The following is a 17,498-nucleotide window of genomic DNA, read 5'->3' as shown; positions in this document are numbered from 1 at the left end:
TATATAAATTAAGCCCTTGCTAATTAAACCTCGCACAGAACTAATCCATTGCAGAGGGAAGATGTAAATTCTGACTTTTTTTCTCATTTCTACAGCACGCCTTTTCATCGAGTGGCAGGATGCTATTTTTAAATATTCACTGATGTTCCCCTCCTACCCCCATACCTCAATTCCTTTGCTCTGTTTGAGCATGTCTACTTTTTTTAAAAAGATTTTATTTATTTATTTTTAGAGAGGGAGAGAAACATCAATGTGTGGTTGCATTTTGTACACTCCTTACTGGGGACCTGGTCTGCAACCCAGGCATGTGCCCTGACTGGGAATCAAACTGGAGACCCTTTGGTTCGCAGGCTAGTGCTCAATCCACTGAGTCACATCAACCAGGGCTACTTTCTTGGTTTTTTTCCCCATTTGTTCAGCCAGACCACACAACACTCATGGCCCCAGGACAGGGTTGTTATAAAGAAGAGTAATGGCTAGGTTCCAGGAATGAAGGATAAAAAGTACAGGCTTGAAAGGATATTCAATAAATCAGAGCTGCCTCCTCTCCAGAACGGGGACTTGTCAAGAGGATGGAGAGACGCAGTAAATCTCAGGGCAAGCAAAGAGCACCGACTAGTGAGAGCCTGGGAAAGAGCAGGCACGCCTCCCACCTCTCTTTTCAGAAGTTGATCTTCCAGAAAAAAACCAGTAGGGAACCCCCAAATATCCTTGTGGAATTAAAGAGCACAGCAAACTCTGCCTTCTTTCCTATTCAACATCTGGGGAAGGTGACAAGATCCTAGGGGAAATTAGCCCTAGAAATTATCTCATATCCCAGCACAGCTCCCAGAAGGCAAGTGCACCCAAGAGGCCAGAGGTTGACAGTAGTGAACGAGGAATGACACAAAGACATCTCAGTGGATTCTAGAGAAATGAATGATGGGGCCGAAGAGTAGGTATATCTCACCTCTCCCAACGCTTCCTTACACTGAACCAACAGCCCTAAATACAGACCCAGCAGAGCAGAAAATGGGATAAACAGACCACACACTGGGATGGGGATTGGAAATAAAATACGGACTCCTGTAGTTAATAGATAAATAATGACTTAGTTCGCGCATGTCTGAATATGTGACTGGAGATTCTTGCCCACCAACCCTCCCACTGTGTTGTCTGTAAAAGTTTGAGCTCCTGACGCCCTTCTACTCAGATGTCGAGGAAATAAGGCTTATACTTTAGTCCTGGGCGTGTTTTGAGCACAGGCTCAAAATGATTTTTTTGAGGGGGGGGCGCAATCTTTTCAGCTGCTTATAGAAGGGGCATGGAATAATTTATAAATTTGTAGTTCTAAAGAATTCATACAGTATGACACAAGGGTAATAATTATCTTCTTCCATTTTTTTCTTAATACAGGTAAGATGTTAAGACATTCAGTAATGTCAATCATCTGAGATCATTGAAAACTGCCCTAGTTTAAAATGTCTTACGGTTCTTCAATTTTCAACATCCATGTTCCATACATGAGTTGCATAAAGGCATCTCCAGTAACAGAAAGATTTAACAAGTGGGAGATGGTCATTAACAAAATCTGAGGGACACTGGATAATCTGGGTAAAGCCATCTTATTAATTTTCATCAATGCACAGGATCGGGCAGAAGTAATGCCCGCCGTGTGGTTTGTGGGGAAATAATATGGGTGTAATAAGTTATAGTCTTAATTGGAAAATTTCACCTACAATGTCCTATGGTGTGCTTGAGTGTGATATTGTTATGTTACAAAATTCCATACTTAGAATTTTGTAATAAAAGAGCTTGTAATAAAAAAAGGGGCATTATTTGTGCCAGACCTTGTATGTCATTATCGCCTTTATGAACAACAGACTCAAATCCCTTCTTTTCTAGTTGTGTCCTTATTAGAATGTTTTCCCATACATTCTATTTTCTAAAATCACTGACCTCCCCATCCAGGCTCTGCAATATGCAATTGTCCGAAAACATGTGCACTGTGGTGTGCATTAGGTGATGCAACCATTTGTAGTGTCAATATTCAAAGGGGCTGTTCTTTTGTATTCTCTCAGAAATTGCTTGCTGGTCTTACTATAATAAGGCCTTATTATATCATACATCATCATGCATATTTCATGTGCCGAAGGCTCAGCAGATGTTCTTTGCTTTGTTATTTTACTAAGCAGCACCATCATGTATCTAAGCGCCGCTGAATGTAGAGACAAAGGTGACCTTCCTAATTCTTCTGCGGACACAGTAGCCCTGGAACACAATTTGAGTTATCTTTCCATTATAATTCTGATAAGGAGGGACTGATGAAAAGACAGGCTGCGATCTAATTTTTAGATGGTCTCTTTCTATAGTTTATTTAGCTCTTATTAAACTTGCCAGCCTCTCACCAACTGCAACAAGCAGAGAGTCATGAGAACTTCCTAGTAAAACCAAGGCAACTGATTGGCGAGCCTGGGATGGGACACAGGCTGTTTGCGTATAATTGAAAAAGGGAATCCCAGGGTGTGGGTGCTAAAGCCCAGGTTCTAGGGGTCAGTTACAGTTATGTTGTTTGCTGGGCCCGCGGAGTAAAGTCTTGATAGGCCAGGCCAGGTAGCCAGGCTTCTTGTCCCCTTCGGCCCACCGGGTTTTGGGGATTCATACCGGCTTTCTTTCACCACACCATGCAAGGAAGTGCTCAGGTTGTACCAATGTTTCAACCTCTCTCAGCCTCGGTTTCTCACCCTAATACTAAGGAATGAATATGTTTACCAGAACGGTTAGTGTATAATAAAGACTTAATACTTACTAATTCTCATCATCATTATCAGTTGGGATGCCATCAATAATATTCCTTTTTTCCCCCTGAAGTATCCAACAAGTGACCCTTTCAAGTTACACACTGATCTTTGACCTTGATTGTGGCAGTGAGTTGGCTCATGTTCTTTGTAGAAATTCTTGTTAGAATTGTTGGAATAATCTTTCTGGGTTTAAAGTGGAATTTGTATATTGCTCGGCATGTGCTTATATGTATTAGTTACTTAGGTAAAAGGAATGTTACTAAAAATTTGTGGTTTTGTCCTTTGTGAATTAATGTAATGATCGGTCCTTTATAATTATGGTTATTTTCTTACCAGAACCATACTGCTCCCCAGAAACAGTCGCCAATCCCAGGGAATAGGTACAGAAGAGATGGTGGGTGTGGGTAACCTTCTGTAGACGCGGCCATAGGTATAGCATTGCTCATTAACTAGACCAGCAGAAATAATCAACTTAGGAAGTGAGAGAAGACAGCTGCGTGGCGGTCAGCTGCCCTAGTGCAGAGGAAGGAGGGCTAATTTCCGGTTCAAGCCTTGTGCCTCCTTACTGAGGGGTGGGCTGGCCTCAGCTTCTACTGCCGTGATGGGAAGAGTCACCGGCATGCTTGGCTCTTCAACGTTCCCTTCTGATGAAGACAAAGGGGGAGGAAGGGAGCCAGCATTTTCAGACTCTGCCTCCACGGCTCTAAAGCTGAGACTGGCATTGGGGGCAGTTGGGGGGTGGTTATGAAACATTCTATTATATGCAAAACTGTGTATCTGTGTGGATTTTTCTGGATGGAGGAATAAGTCCAATGTATTTTTCAGATTCTCAAATGGCTCTCTAATCCCCTGAAGACAAATGTCTCCAATCTAACAGGAGCCTGGAGATTTCCGTTGCCACCTTGAAGGGGCAACTGAGGAAGGGCAGGAGCACACTTTGAGGTTGCGGTTGGGGACAGCCATCTGAGCAATGGATATCTCTACATCTGCTGGTTGGAAAGTGAGCATCCATTAGGAGGGTCTGGGGTTTCCAGGGAAATGGGAGGTTCTATTTAACACACCTCTCTCCCTGCTTATACCGGCCCTTTCACTCAGGATCAATGGCTACCATTTACCTCCACCCCTGCATTCCTGCACATCCCTTCCATCCCCACCAGAGATTCCTCCTCAACACCATCCCCTCGCCCTGAGCCTTGCACAGTCATAAATATAGTCCAATTAATTAGAAGCCTCCTCCTCGAGTGCAGGAACCATGGTGTAGGTATTTATTTGTCCCCCAGCACCGTACATGGTATGTCTTACCTAGTTATTGCTCAATAATTGCTGAAGTCAAATAAATTTAAATGGGTTGGCTAGCCTTGGGGGATGGGGCATGATCCCAAATGGCTATGAGCTACACAGAGAGCAGAATGACAGCTAGTGGGGGATCGAAGGGCTGGGGGGACTGAGCAAAAAGGAAGAAGGACACACGGACATGGACAATACTGTGGGGGTTACAGAGGGGAGGGGGGCTTATGGGGACTAAAAGGTAATGGAAAAAAATACAATAAAAATTAAATGAAAAAAAAGGAAAAATGGCTATCAGCAATTATACCCCATAGTTTTTAAAAAATAAAATTTTGGAGACTGTCTTCAGTTAATTTGTCTAATTGTGAAAAGCCAAGGGAAATGATCCTTGGATACATCTAAAGAAGAAATGTGTGGTAATTTGCAAAGGCCTAAACTCTTCAAAGATTTTGCTCCTCAACCACCATAAAGTATGAGTGACAGTTAACAACTTAGGAAACTATGAGATGAACAGAACTTGTCTAATTTCAGTGCAGCAATTATAGAACTTTTTGAGGATACATGCAAAAACCGAAATGTGGTTACTATAGCAGTAAATTGGTCTCCAAGAAACTCTTTCATTTTCTCAAGAAAAAAATTTCTATACTAGAGCAACCAAATAAGAAAAATAATCCACAAAGAAACACAAATGTATCTGGAAACAAAAAATGATCCACAAGAAAATGCAATGGGAGAAAAAAAGAACAAAACAAGACTAACCCACTTAGGCAAGTAAATGGATATGCTGACTTTTAAAGAGAGTTATTCAAATGATGAGTATTTTTTTCCCCAAATTTCCTTAGTGGCTGAGAAAATGGGATATTTTATTGAACATAAAGAGAATTTATCTGGTGTAAGATATAGACATCAAAACACATATTGGCTGAGAAGCCCAATAAAAAAGAGATTATTCTCTAACAGCAACATTTCTAGGTTAGTACACATATGGCTGACAGATGACTAAACTAATGGGCAGGCACACGACATTTGTCTACTGCATGAACTTTTTCATTAGTGAGAAATACATTATTTCAAAATCCTGGTTTAATGAATTTGAAGGGATCGGTGACAAGAACTCCAAGACCAGCTGCATTTCATCTCTGCGAACTGCAGTGTGCTGTACGCTTAGATTTATTTGCTTAAAATAAAGTAACTTGTTGTTTTTATAAAGATACATTTGCTGCCCTGAGATTAAAAGGGAGCGTGTTTTAGATTTACATGTTCTACACCTCAACAGTGTCCAGGGTCTATGTGTTTCTATCACTACGAAAACTCCTTTAAGTCTGACAATTCCCCCAAGCGTCCAGTGTGAGGTCTTGTCTGTCTTGAGGAGGTCTCACTTGAATAGATGTCACTATTCATGGTAACATAGACTGGAAGGTCCCTGAAAGATGGGCTTTGTCTCCCTCCCATCCCTGTGTATCATGCGTCTAGCTGTGTGTCCTGTGCGTAGTAGGTGCCTAACGAATGTATCTGGAGGCATGGATGCATTAGGTGACATTCAAACTTGCAGAATTCAGAGCGGAAGGAGGGTTGGGGGAAACCATCTAAATCTATAGTTGTGGAAGAGTGCTCTTCTGAGCCCACTCATTCCCTCAACACATTGTCATTGAACAACTCTTATGAGCCAGGCTTTGGGCTAGGTCATGGGGACACAGCAGGTGACAACACACACAAAACCTCTTTTCTCATGGAACTTAGAAACCAGGTCACCTGATTCTATAACAAGCTACATTCCAGATTTAAACTGTGTCCTTGTCACCTACCAGTGAGACACTGGCAAAGAGACACTGAGACCACATTCTAAAGTGAGCTGCAAACAAGTGGGATCTCTGAGAACTTTCTAGAAGGAGGCACAATGTGATCAGCTACTGCCAGCCACCACTTCCTCCTCTTTCCCTCTCCTTCCCCAGTCTACACAAGGCCAAAAAGAGTGGGAGAGAGACGGTGGCACTATCAGAAGGGCTGTGATCTGGTAACTGTTTAGTTCCTCCGCTCTGTAATGACGTTACATGGACATCTTAAGGAGTAGCTGGTCTTGTGCCTTAACCAAGAGATGTCATCAGGAACACTAGCAGCAAGAGGATGAAGCCTGAGCGAGACCTCCCATGGATGTTACTGTGTGGTGGAGTGGCTCCTGAGGGGGCCATCCTCCCCTGCCATCAAAGAACTCACCTATGAGCTTCACAAGACAGTCAGCATGGACATACTGGCAACACAAAAGTGAGCAACAGCCAATGTTAGTCAGAGGAGCAGCCACAGTTCACCAAGAGGGGACTCTAAATGCAAGGGGGACTCCGGGAGTACTCAGCCCTCTCTCCGCGTCAATACCCTTGGGACCTCCAGCCCACAGGGGCAGGGCCTCGAGAAGGGAAAGAGAGTTTTATGCACCAGAAGTATTTCATGCATGTTTTCCATTTCAATCCATTTGAAACACCACAGTCTGCTTATCAGCTACGTGGGAATCTTGCCCCATACAAGCTCGGTGTGAGAGAAATTGTCTGTGTGTACTATTTGCGGTTGTAGTCTAAATTTGGCTTAATGAAAGAAAATGCAATAGGCTACCTCAGTATCTCCTAAAGTGGGGCTTGGCACGCGTTTTCTGTAAAGGGCCAGATAGCAGCTATTTCAGTCTTTGTGGGCCACAGGTCTCTGTCAAGCTACTCAAATCTGCTATTGTAGACAAAGTATTCTTAGACACTATGCAAATGACTGGGCGTGGCTCTTTTCCCATAAAACTGTATTCATGGACTCTGCAATTTGAATTTCATAGGATTTTCATGTGTCATGAAATATTCTTTTTTAATTTTTTTTCTGGCCCTTCAAAATGGTGAAAACCATTCTTAGCTCACGGGCTGTGTAAAAGCAGGTGGCCGGCTGGATGGACCATGGTCAAGCTGTCATTCGCTGCCACTCCTCTAATTGGCTCATTTACTCAACAAATATTCACTGAGCTCCATTACACAGGAAGTCCTATGGAGACTTCTGTTGACAGAGTTGCCATTTTCTTCCCTAATGCAGCAAAGCAGAAAGAAAAAAAGGTTTTTTTTGGGAAAAAATTTTTTCTCAAGGCCCCTGGCACGATCGCTAGGAAATGATCACATTTTAGATAGCTTTTACTCTGTCTCTGTCCTGCAGCATGCAATTCAGTCACAGCAAACACAAACACAGATATTTTATTTCTCCTATCATCCCCCAGGCACAGAAATCAATAGGACGGATCACTGAGACCTGTGCCCAGGGGGATAAAAAAATGACCGTGTGACCTATCATCAGGCTCAGACATGGCACTCCAGGATGCCAGCCGACCAGGCTGAGAGCCTGCCGGATGAGGTATGTTCCTGCCGACGGCCACGCATAGCTCAAGAGTAAAGTGGTTCTAAATATTAACAGCGTGGCTCCCTGCCAGGGCTCGAAAATATGAAGTCACTCTCAATTCCCATACCCTTGGTCCACGGGAAGGCCTGGAGGCGCTCCTCGGTCTCGCTCCTGACACAGGGTGACTCTGACATGAGCCTCAGGGCCCAGTCCTGGGTAGGAACACCTTTGGAGACTTGGGTGCCCCATGAGGACGGGCATGACTTTGCAGCCAGCTGTGAAGGTTCCATTGTTAGGAGTGGACTATAGCAGGGTGACTCACTGTTCTTGGACTGAGCGGTTTCTAGGACGTGGTCCTTTCCTTGCTAAAGCTGGGACAGTTGGTTGCCCTACAAGACAGCTTCCTCTATTTCTATTTATCTTCCTGCAAGGATGCAGGACCACACAACGCTTCCTTGAGAAGCAGAAGCTGAACTAGGCTTGGGAAAGAAATCAGCTCTGGAAAACCTCAGAAATACTTCACTTAATGTCTGTCCCAAAATACAGATGGACTTGTGGTTGTAAGAGAGCAGAAACGGTAGAAGGTTCCTTTCTCAGTTTAAAGCATTCTGATGAGTGAGTGCATCCCTTAATATAACAGGAACAGATTTGTTTGGAAAATGGCAAAAACCCCTTTTGCCCTAAATGCACTGAATAAGTATAACTCCAGTAAACTTTTAAGGAGATTCCTGACCAACATTTTAACATCACAGTAAATATATTTTCTGGTGCCCATTGAGAATATCATATAACACATTCTTTACATGTATGATTAAATGAAACCAATCAACCAAGGACATTTTTAAACTGTCCTAGCTTTGACCTAATTATCCTTTTGCCTCAGTTGATAACCTCAAAATTCAATAATGAATTGCTTGGTTGAGTATGAAAAATCTGTGAAGTATCTGTTTTTGTTTCCATGGCATTATGTATCTGAAATTACTCTTCATTTACACTGAATTCAGGTGTTGCACTTTGATCTCCCTGATTATGAAATATCAATATATTAGTAGTTTTGGAAGGAAAAAACCCCCACACAACCTTTGGATATAGTGACGGAAATAGGAGTCAAAACCCATTTCAGCGGAAGTATATGCACCCTGAATGGTAATACAAAGCAAGTGATAGGTGTTTTGTGTCTGTGGCGCATGTGTCTCAAGTTAGAGGTCAGCGTCAGCAGCACTTTCAAGGTGAACGTGTGGGTCTGTGTTTCTGCTCAAACATGGCCCCCGGGCAGTGTCCCCTCTGCCGTATGAGGCCTCGGAGCTGTGCAGCAGCCGCTTTGGCAGGGCCAGGCACAGGGATCGAAGCACCCACCTGACCAGGTCGATGACCCGCTCCCTCGGTGCGGCGCTGACCGGCTCGTCATTGATCATTACGATCTGATCTCCTGGGATCAGCTTGCCTTCCGAAGGGCCACCTGCAGACAAAGGAGAGGGAAGTGCAATGAGAACACCATTGCTAATCGACCCATCGGTAGCCTCCTCTTCCGATCACGATTCACTGTGAGGAAATGATGCTATCAGGAAAAAAAGGAATCCCAGACCTGCCTGGGTGTCCTCTGCATCTGTCCTTCTCAACCCTGGCTGCACATTAGAAAGAACTGGGGCTCTCTGGATAAGTCTGAGGCCCAGGCTGCACCCTGGCCAATTAAATCAGAATCTTTGGAGGAGGGGCTCAGGTATCAATGTTTCTCTAAAGATTTCCAGGCAAGGTGGAGACTCAGTGGCCTAGTGGCACTTCTAACACTGTAATGGGCACAGAGTCACCGGGGGACCTTGTTAGCCTGCAGACTGATTCAGCACGCTGGGAGGCGTGTGGGGGCGAGACAATGCATTTCTCACAAGCTCCCAGGGATTGCTCCTGCTTCTGGTCCACTGACCGAAGTTTGAGTTTCAAGGCCCCTAGAAGATGGTATTCCTCCAACAGGTAACCAATCAGCTGTGTTGGTGCCCTGCAGCCAAAGCTGCACTCCCCTGGGCACACCTGGAGTGGGACAGCATTGCGTTTATTTACCCATTACAACTAGGGAGCCCACATACTGCGGGCAATTGGAAGGCAGCCCAGTGAGAGGGTGTTAGGTAGGACTCTGCTCTAAGGATGTTAGGGGATAATTCTATTTGAGCATCTTAAGAATTCTTGTCTGAAAGGCGGAAGGAAGGAAGTAGGGCTGGACCTGGGACTGGCTAAAAGAGCAGCAGCGATGAGGCTATTTGGTCATTTTTGTGGTGTGGACTATACTTAGATGTTTGTGTTTGTGCTCACATGCGATTATGGAGGACTCTTATGTTAGTCCTGATCCATCAGAGTCACAGGGTGGCCTTGACTGATGTTGATGTTAGGTGACATCGCTCATTGTCAACAGGTGAGCACCCAGGCTCGGCTGCGAGGGTCTGCCAGCTCTCAAGACCAGGGGCAGCTCTTGAAGGGAGGCGGTAGGGAACTAGCATTTGTTGAACACTTCTTATGCACCAGGCAATGGTCTAAATGCTTGGCCTAGTGACTTCACTGAATACTGTAAACCCTTCCATATAATGAGATAACTAAGGCTCTTGCAGTTAAAGAACTGGCTGGAAGGACAGGACTGGATCGCAGCTTAGGTCGGTGGGCTCTTTTCCAAGTTCAGAGTGGCCAACATCTCGAGCTCACTCCTATAATTCAAAAGTTGGCTGCTGCCAGGTCTCTCGACACATAAAGTGAAAGCCATAGCTGCCTGAAACACACATCTTTAGGAAACAAAACCTATAAACAAACACTCCACTTAGCTGGAATATTCTCACACGTATAATGCAATTACTTTCCACATAATGATATGGTGCTAAAGTGTTAACTTTCTTCCCAGAGGTCTGTCCCTGGATAATAGGAGCAACAGAATATGCTTCAAATGTTGTCACTGCTACTTAGTAATTGAAGTGAACACTTCACACCCTGAACATGGAACTCCAAGCAGTGCGGTTGTTCTCCACTCACTCAGACACTTGACTTACATGTCACTCAAGCTGGAGCATAAACTTTACCTCCTTTCTGTAGAGTAAGACGTGGGTACTTTAACATGTCCCCACATGAGTGATGGAAAATATTCATTTCAAGGTGTGGGAACTGAGAATCAGTGTTTGTATAGACAAAGAATTCTGAAAATCACTTGGGAGACTTTTTATAACTGTTGGAAAATGTGCAACCAACCGCTCCAATTCAGTCAAAAAAAAAAAAAAAGGCTAGAAATCAAATGCTGATCAAATACAGAGTATTGTTCAGAATAACTGTTTGACTGATAGATGTTAACTAGTCTGATGGGAAAAACACAGATTAATATGACATATTCTTATATTTGACCTATGTTTTTTAATCAAATGAAATATTTTTTGTAATTAAGTGACTTGAATCAAAAATTTGGGAGCCAGAAACATACATTTCCCTCAAAAATATAAAGTAGTGACCCCTATCAAAGAACTGTCACCTGCCTGCTGTTCGGAAGGCTGGACTGCCTGGTATTGAAAATCTGGTCACATTGCTGAAATCACTTGGGATTTCAGGAGAGTCATTTTTATGATAGACACAGTTGATTTGACCAGCATTTTCACTCATAAAAATGACTGGAAACAAGCCTCTTTGACCTCCATTTTCACCTTTTTCTACTCTTCTCAAAATTATCTAACAGCAGGTATTAGTATCCAAAGCTAAAGAGAGCCAGGGACAAGGAAGGGCCGAAGGAACAGCCAGGCAATACAAGGAACTGAAAAAGAAGACTTCACATCTCCAGTCAGCTCCTGGGAGGACATACACCGGGGAGAGCCTTATAACCAGAGATGTTAAAATATCCATCCATTACAAGACAGCATGCCAAATGTGATCCCAGTTAGGGAAAAATATGGCTATATATACACATATGATACCATATCTATGTATATGAGACATAATATATGTGTATGCATGCCCACAATTGTGTACTATGCGCATGCTCTCCGTGTATACATTAATAATGCTCAACTGTTGGCAGTAGGAGCTCAGGTGATTTGGTTTTTCATTTTCTTCTCTCTACTACCGAGTACATTGTGTTTTCTGTAAACCATGTGTATTATTTTATCATCAAAAGCAGCAGATCTTTTTTATTTTGAGGATAAAATTCTCAATTGCGTTAAGCGACACAACCCCACACAGAGAACTAAAGGATGATCCATGGCTCATAAAATGAAAAGCTCGGCAGAGAGAGTAAGAAGTGATGAGGCAATGGGAGGAGTGGAAAAAAACCTTATTCTTCTCTGCATGAGCCAAAAAGCAGTTGACTGTTCTGTGCTGCTTGTCCTGGGTTATATCATGTCAAATTATAAAATATGAAAAATTAAAATCAACTTACCAAAATCTCTGCTTACTCACTAGTTGGCTTTCATCTCCCTTCCCTGACAGACTCAGCTGGCCAAATATTTTAGAGTTTAATAATAATAATCACTATGGAATAAGTATGTACCTGGCCCTCTCCTAACATATTTTATTCTCTCCCCAGCCCTGTAAGGTAGATGGTATTATGATCCTCATTATGCAGATGATCTAGAGAAGTTACATCAAACTGAAGTGCTGGGGAGTTATCATGGCACCCAAAGTATCTAATAAGGGATGGAGGCAGGATTCCCATCCATCAAACCCGGGCAGCCTGGCGCCGCAGTCCATGCTCTCTACTACTGAACTCTGTTACTTACTTGCAAAATCCCAGAAGCAGCATAGAGGATGGTTTCTATCCAGTGGAAGGCCATTAAAATAAGTACATAAATATGTAAATCAAATACTAAAAAGAGCATTGTTTCTGAAAAGGCAAAGGCAGCCCACTGCAGGCAATTCCATCATTATATTCGACTGAGTTGCTAGGGCAACATCTGTATACGTCAACAAGAAAGACTGAGGCAAAGCACATTAATTACTTGATCAGGCTGTAGAATTTAAGAAATTTGCCACGCACAGTGTCAGTCAGTGTTTACTGTATGACAAACCACTTTAAAACTTGGTAGAGTGTCCAATAATCATTTCTTCCCATGCTTATGGGTCTTTAGGATGACTGTAGATAGAATGGCCCATGCCACGTGCAGCTGGGCACATCTGTGTCACACTGCAGATTAGGATGGACTTTGCTCTGGGCTGTAGGCTGCCTGCCCAAGTGTTCAGTTTTGGGTTTAGGCAAAACGGGTGGCAGCCACTTGAGGGAAATTCTTATGGTCAGGGCAGAAACCAAAGAGAGATGCTCAAGCAGCCCTGGTTGGTGTGGCTCAGTGGATTGAGTGCTGGCCTGAGAACCAAAGGGTCACTGGTTTGATTCCCAGTCAGGGCACATGCCTGGGTTGCAGGCCAGGTCTCCAGTAGGGGGTGCACGAGAGGCAACCACACATGGATGTTTCTCTCCCTCTCTTTCTCCCTCCCTCCCCCTCTGTCTAAAAAAATAAATACAATCTTTTAAAAAATGTTAAAAGAAATCAAGCATATTTGAAGCCTTTTCTTATGTCATCTTTCCTAATATGCTATTGGCCAAAGACAGTCACCTGGCCTAGGTTAAAAGGAATGGGGGTAAGGAACCATCTTCTACCTCTAGTGGGAAGGGAGGGGAGTGCATCTTTGTAAAATAAAACACCACCAATGACTAAATCCTGCAGTAACTTAAATAAATACCACTTCCTGCTTTTTTTTTCCACTGAGGAGTTCATCATGAGCTTACTGAAATACAGTAAAGTGCCTGCCTCTTATTATTTCTATTCACACATTAAGAACTGGGTCATATCCATGGTTACAAATGATGCATCGGTGTTTTTCATCAATAAAGCAATATAATGTATTTAATGCTCTAAACCTTGCTTTCAGAAACATTTCTGTCCCTCTGGTGGTCTGCCTCTACAAAGGTGTGGGGAAAACTCAGCTAGCCTTCACATCCTTTGGTGAGACATTATGAAGCCTAAGAAAATGAACAGTAGTCCTTCCAACAGAGGGACAACGGAGTAGGGTGGACCGCTTACCTGGTGTCACTGAGCGAACGACCACTGGCTTTTCACTCCCTGCCACAAAACCGAATCCCAGGACAGGGTCCCTCCTCATTTCCACCTTCCGAGGGGCTGGAGGGATGATTTGGCAGCTCTCGAACCGAGGGTCATCAAAGGGGACTGCCTGAGTCATGTGACTGTGGGAAAAACACACACAAGACAAGCGAGACGTCAGCGTATGTTAGGCAATGGCCTGGTAATCTCATTTCCTCCTGTTTCAAAACCTTCTATTCGGTCGGGTAGAGAGTGTGAACAATGTGGGGAGATCCACGGCCATGGGTCTTGCATGGCCTCCTTGGTCCTTGAAAACCCTAGGTCCACCTTTGCTTTAGGCCTTTGCACTGGCTGTTCCCCCAACCTGAAACGCTTGTCCTGTAGATATCTGTACAGCTCACCCTCTGCTCTCCCAAACTTCTGCTCAGATGTGACCTCTTTTAAGAGGTGTCTCCTGGTCACAAACTTTAAAATTGCTGCCTTGCTCCTCCACACTCAGCTCCCCTGACCCTTCTCTACTTTCTTCCCCATAGGACTAATCACTAGCTAACGTGCTGGGCCATATACTAATTTTCATGCCTTTTTTTTTTAATTGTTTTGCTTTCTATACTAGATTGTAAGCTTCATGATGGCCAGGAGCTTGGTTTTGTTTAGTGATTTATCCCAGGTGTCCCGAACAGTGGCTGACTTCTAGTGGATTCTCAATAAATAACCGAATGAAGAAGTAGAGAGAGACTTTTTTTTTTTTGGTAGAAAACTACCAAATTATAATTGACATACTAGAAAAGAACTTCAGTGACATACACGGCTTCTGGTTCCAGTGAAACAGAAGCGATGGGGATCATTTTGGTGGTGATAGGTTATCCTGGTGTCAGATATTGTCCCCCTTTCCAAACAAGTTGAGAAATGAACTCTTGGCATTACTTCTCTGGAGAGATTTTCAAATGATTTCAATGAATCTGTTTGTTAACACCTCAACTTCAGAAGTCTTGCCAGTAACTGAAACTTGAAATGTGGATAGCATTCAGAAAGTTTCAAAATGCTTCCACAAATATCTCATTTGATCTACAAAACAACCATGAGAATGAGGGAGCAGAGAAGGTAGTATTATCTGCACTTCCCAGCAGGGAAACTGAGATAAAAATAGTGGCTCACAGTCACTCAGAGCCCACGGCTGGTATGGCAGAGCGTCAGCTCAGAAACCAACTCCTGTGACTGTTAATGAAGTCTTTACTCATGCATGTTATCCAAGGCAGAGTTCTTTGGATGGTAGAGTTATGAGTTTGAGTTCTAGAAATCTTAAAGTAATGCAAACCACTATTATTTCAATGACATTGACTTAATTCAATATTTTTTTCTCTCTAATCTTCAACAACTAAAAGCAGATCATTTATAAATGCCTTGAAAGATGCTACTCTCTATGCCATCTGAACAACATATTGTTCAAATGTAATAAAGGCAGAGAAGGATTCCTGTTGTCCTTCTGTGTAATTAATAGGAGTTCAGAAAAATCAATGAAAACCCTCCAGGATTCTGTCCTTTAGGCATAGATCACTGACTAGGAAAATGAAGTTTAAAGTCCCTTTGAAAGAGAAATGTCTTTTGGATTCAGCAGCTCGTGGTCTGGAACGCTAGAGGAAAGAGACATGCTTGTTGAGAACAAACACATTGTGCGGCACGTGCAGACCCTCATCTGTTGTCTTATTTCATTTTCAGAACTCCCCTTCGATGGAGCCAGTTGACACCTCCCACCCCCTCTCTGCAAATGATGAGAGGAGGAATAACTGGGTCAAGGTCACTCTCCTCTCAGGTGTAAGCCAGGTGCAATTCACACCACGCCTTCGGATTCTGAGTGCTATGTGCCCGGCCAGCTATGAAATTTTCAAGAACAGTACAAGATGAAAATGTGGGGCCCCTCATTAAAACACAATTTCGACTCGCAAAGAGCAGATTGGGAAACCCAGTTTAGGGCCCTGTGGGACTGCACCGGTCGCATGCCCATGAAGGTGGCTCTGGTAGGGTGCTCTCCCGAACATCCCAACCCCATTCTCAAAATAGCCAGGCTCAGAATGGTGGCATAATAGGGTCAAAGGGGAGGGGCTGTCTTATGTGAAATGGGAGCTGTTTGCATGGACCCAGAGATTAGACATGGCCACCATGGTGGCACCCATGGTTGGGATGAAGGGAGGTGGGGGGACCTTAGGCGGGCAGAAGGTCACATGGAGGAGCATGGTAGTCTGAGGACAGAATTCAAGACCCTGATTCAACCAGCAACATGGATGCTGAGTGAACCCTGGTGTCCAGTGCAGGAGCCTCAGACAGGGCCCTGGGCAGGGAGGGACAGAGACACAGGACATGAGGGTGGGGGGAGTCAGGGCTGGGAAGCAGGACACCGGGATGGCCCTACAGCAGCCCCACTGGGCGGGAGTTTGAGCCTGACAGTGACCCCACAGGCCTGCAACAGGCATGGCTGCGTGTGCCTGGGGGAGAATGGGGCCCCCCTGGGGCTGGAGGCCACTGTTCCACCCTTGTCTCCTCTGTAAGAGAGCGCCAGCTTGCAGCCACATTGGCAAATGAGTCTCTCCTGTTATCCCCGATGGAACAAAGGCAAAAGGGGAGGGCAAACCACATTTTCAGAGCCTGGCCCTGAGCTCTGAGTCGGCACCATGATCCACAGAACACATACTCTAAGTGAGGGTACAAGTGAAGTGATTTGCTAATGATCACATGTTGAAGAACAGAGAAGTTTCACGGAAGACCAATCGCATCAGAGTATCTGAGGCTGGGAGCCAGGATCAATTTATGAAAAGATTCCCCAGGTGATTCCAAAGTGCAGGCAGGTTTGGGGACCATTCACCTGCCCAGGGAAGGGTGGGGTCTAGTACCCCTTCTGGATACAGAAAAGAGGGCACAAGTGACGTCCCGATTACTTCCTCCAGCATACATGGTAAATGTCAGTTAAAACATTGAAAGCATCTGTAGCTTGATTATCCTCTTGCCACTATATGATAAAGTAATAGTCTCCAATTTTTAGTTCTTCCTTTATATATTATTATTTTATTAATACCTGATACTTATTTAACACTAATTTCATGCTAACCATTTTTCAAAATGCTTTCTATATGTTAGTTCATTTAATTCTCCAAAACAACTTCATAACGCAGTCATTTTGTTAAATATTTACTAAATACCCGCTGGATTGTCAGTTCTGGGGATACAATAGGAACGAAAGCAGAATAATAAACTGAATTGTGCACTTTCGTTTTCAGAGACAGAGAATAAACCAACAAATGAGTAAAATCTATGGCATATCAGGTCATTATAAGCATGAGGGAGAAGAATACCGTGGGGAGGAAGAACAGAGAGCTGCTGGGGGAGGGGACCAGAGCACTATAGCAGGGGTCGGGGAAATGCCTGGGGGAGGGGCTCTTGGGCCAGGGGGACCACGAAGGACAAAGGTCCTGAGGCCTGCTGCACTTCGTGAGAGCACGTCTAAGGGACAGTGCTCCGGCGAGGCTGAAGGCAGGGAGGGAGTGATAGAGAAGTGCTGGGAGGAGATCGAAGACCACACGAGCTCTTAGAAGGACTCTGCGTATTGTCCTCAGTGAGACAGAAACCACTGCAAGGCTCCTGAAGGGGCACCACCACTGGGAAACTACCACAGATTCAGATGTTGCCCCACTACTTCCTAATGTGCGATGTGTACAGATTACTTCATCCCCTCGTGCCTCCGTTTCCTCATCTGGAAAATGGTGATAATCATAGTGACAATCTCATAAGAAAGTTGTAGAAATTAGAGGAATGAATAAATGCAAAGCACTTAGCAAAATGTCTGGCGCATAGTAAGCTGTCAAAAAGCATTAGCTGTTATTGTCATTTCTTGAGGTCAATGAATGAAAAGGAATAGGTTTCAGACATCATGAACTCATTCAATCTTATTAAAATAGGAAAACAAACTCAATAACGTTTCAAATACCTACAGCCCAGTTGTCACTGAAATGCCTCACACATGCTATATAAGCGC

At 44.0% G+C, this 17,498-nt stretch overlaps 1 protein-coding gene across 1 annotated transcript in view; it reads right to left on the bottom strand.

Annotated features, from left to right (window-relative positions):
• FRMPD4 (FERM and PDZ domain containing 4) overlaps nucleotides 1-17,498 on the bottom strand; it is a 149,816-nt gene that overhangs the window by 62,005 nt on the left and 70,313 nt on the right. Inside the window, exons 2-3 of the mRNA XM_054581176.1 lie at nucleotides 13,457-13,617; nucleotides 8,781-8,883 (exon numbers count right to left, since the gene is read on the bottom strand). Of these exons, the coding sequence (XP_054437151.1) occupies nucleotides 8,781-8,883; nucleotides 13,457-13,617 (264 nt within the window). The remainder of the gene's footprint in view (nucleotides 1-8,780; nucleotides 8,884-13,456; nucleotides 13,618-17,498) is intronic.

The sequence above is a fragment of the Pteronotus mesoamericanus genome, unplaced genomic scaffold, assembly GCF_021234165.1.
Source record: "Pteronotus mesoamericanus isolate MK-2021 breed Mesoamerican mustached bat unplaced genomic scaffold, CSHL_Meso_final contig_65, whole genome shotgun sequence".
Taxonomy (NCBI): Eukaryota; Metazoa; Chordata; class Mammalia; order Chiroptera; family Mormoopidae; genus Pteronotus; species Pteronotus mesoamericanus.
This window is presented reverse-complemented; position numbering and strand designations above follow the sequence as displayed.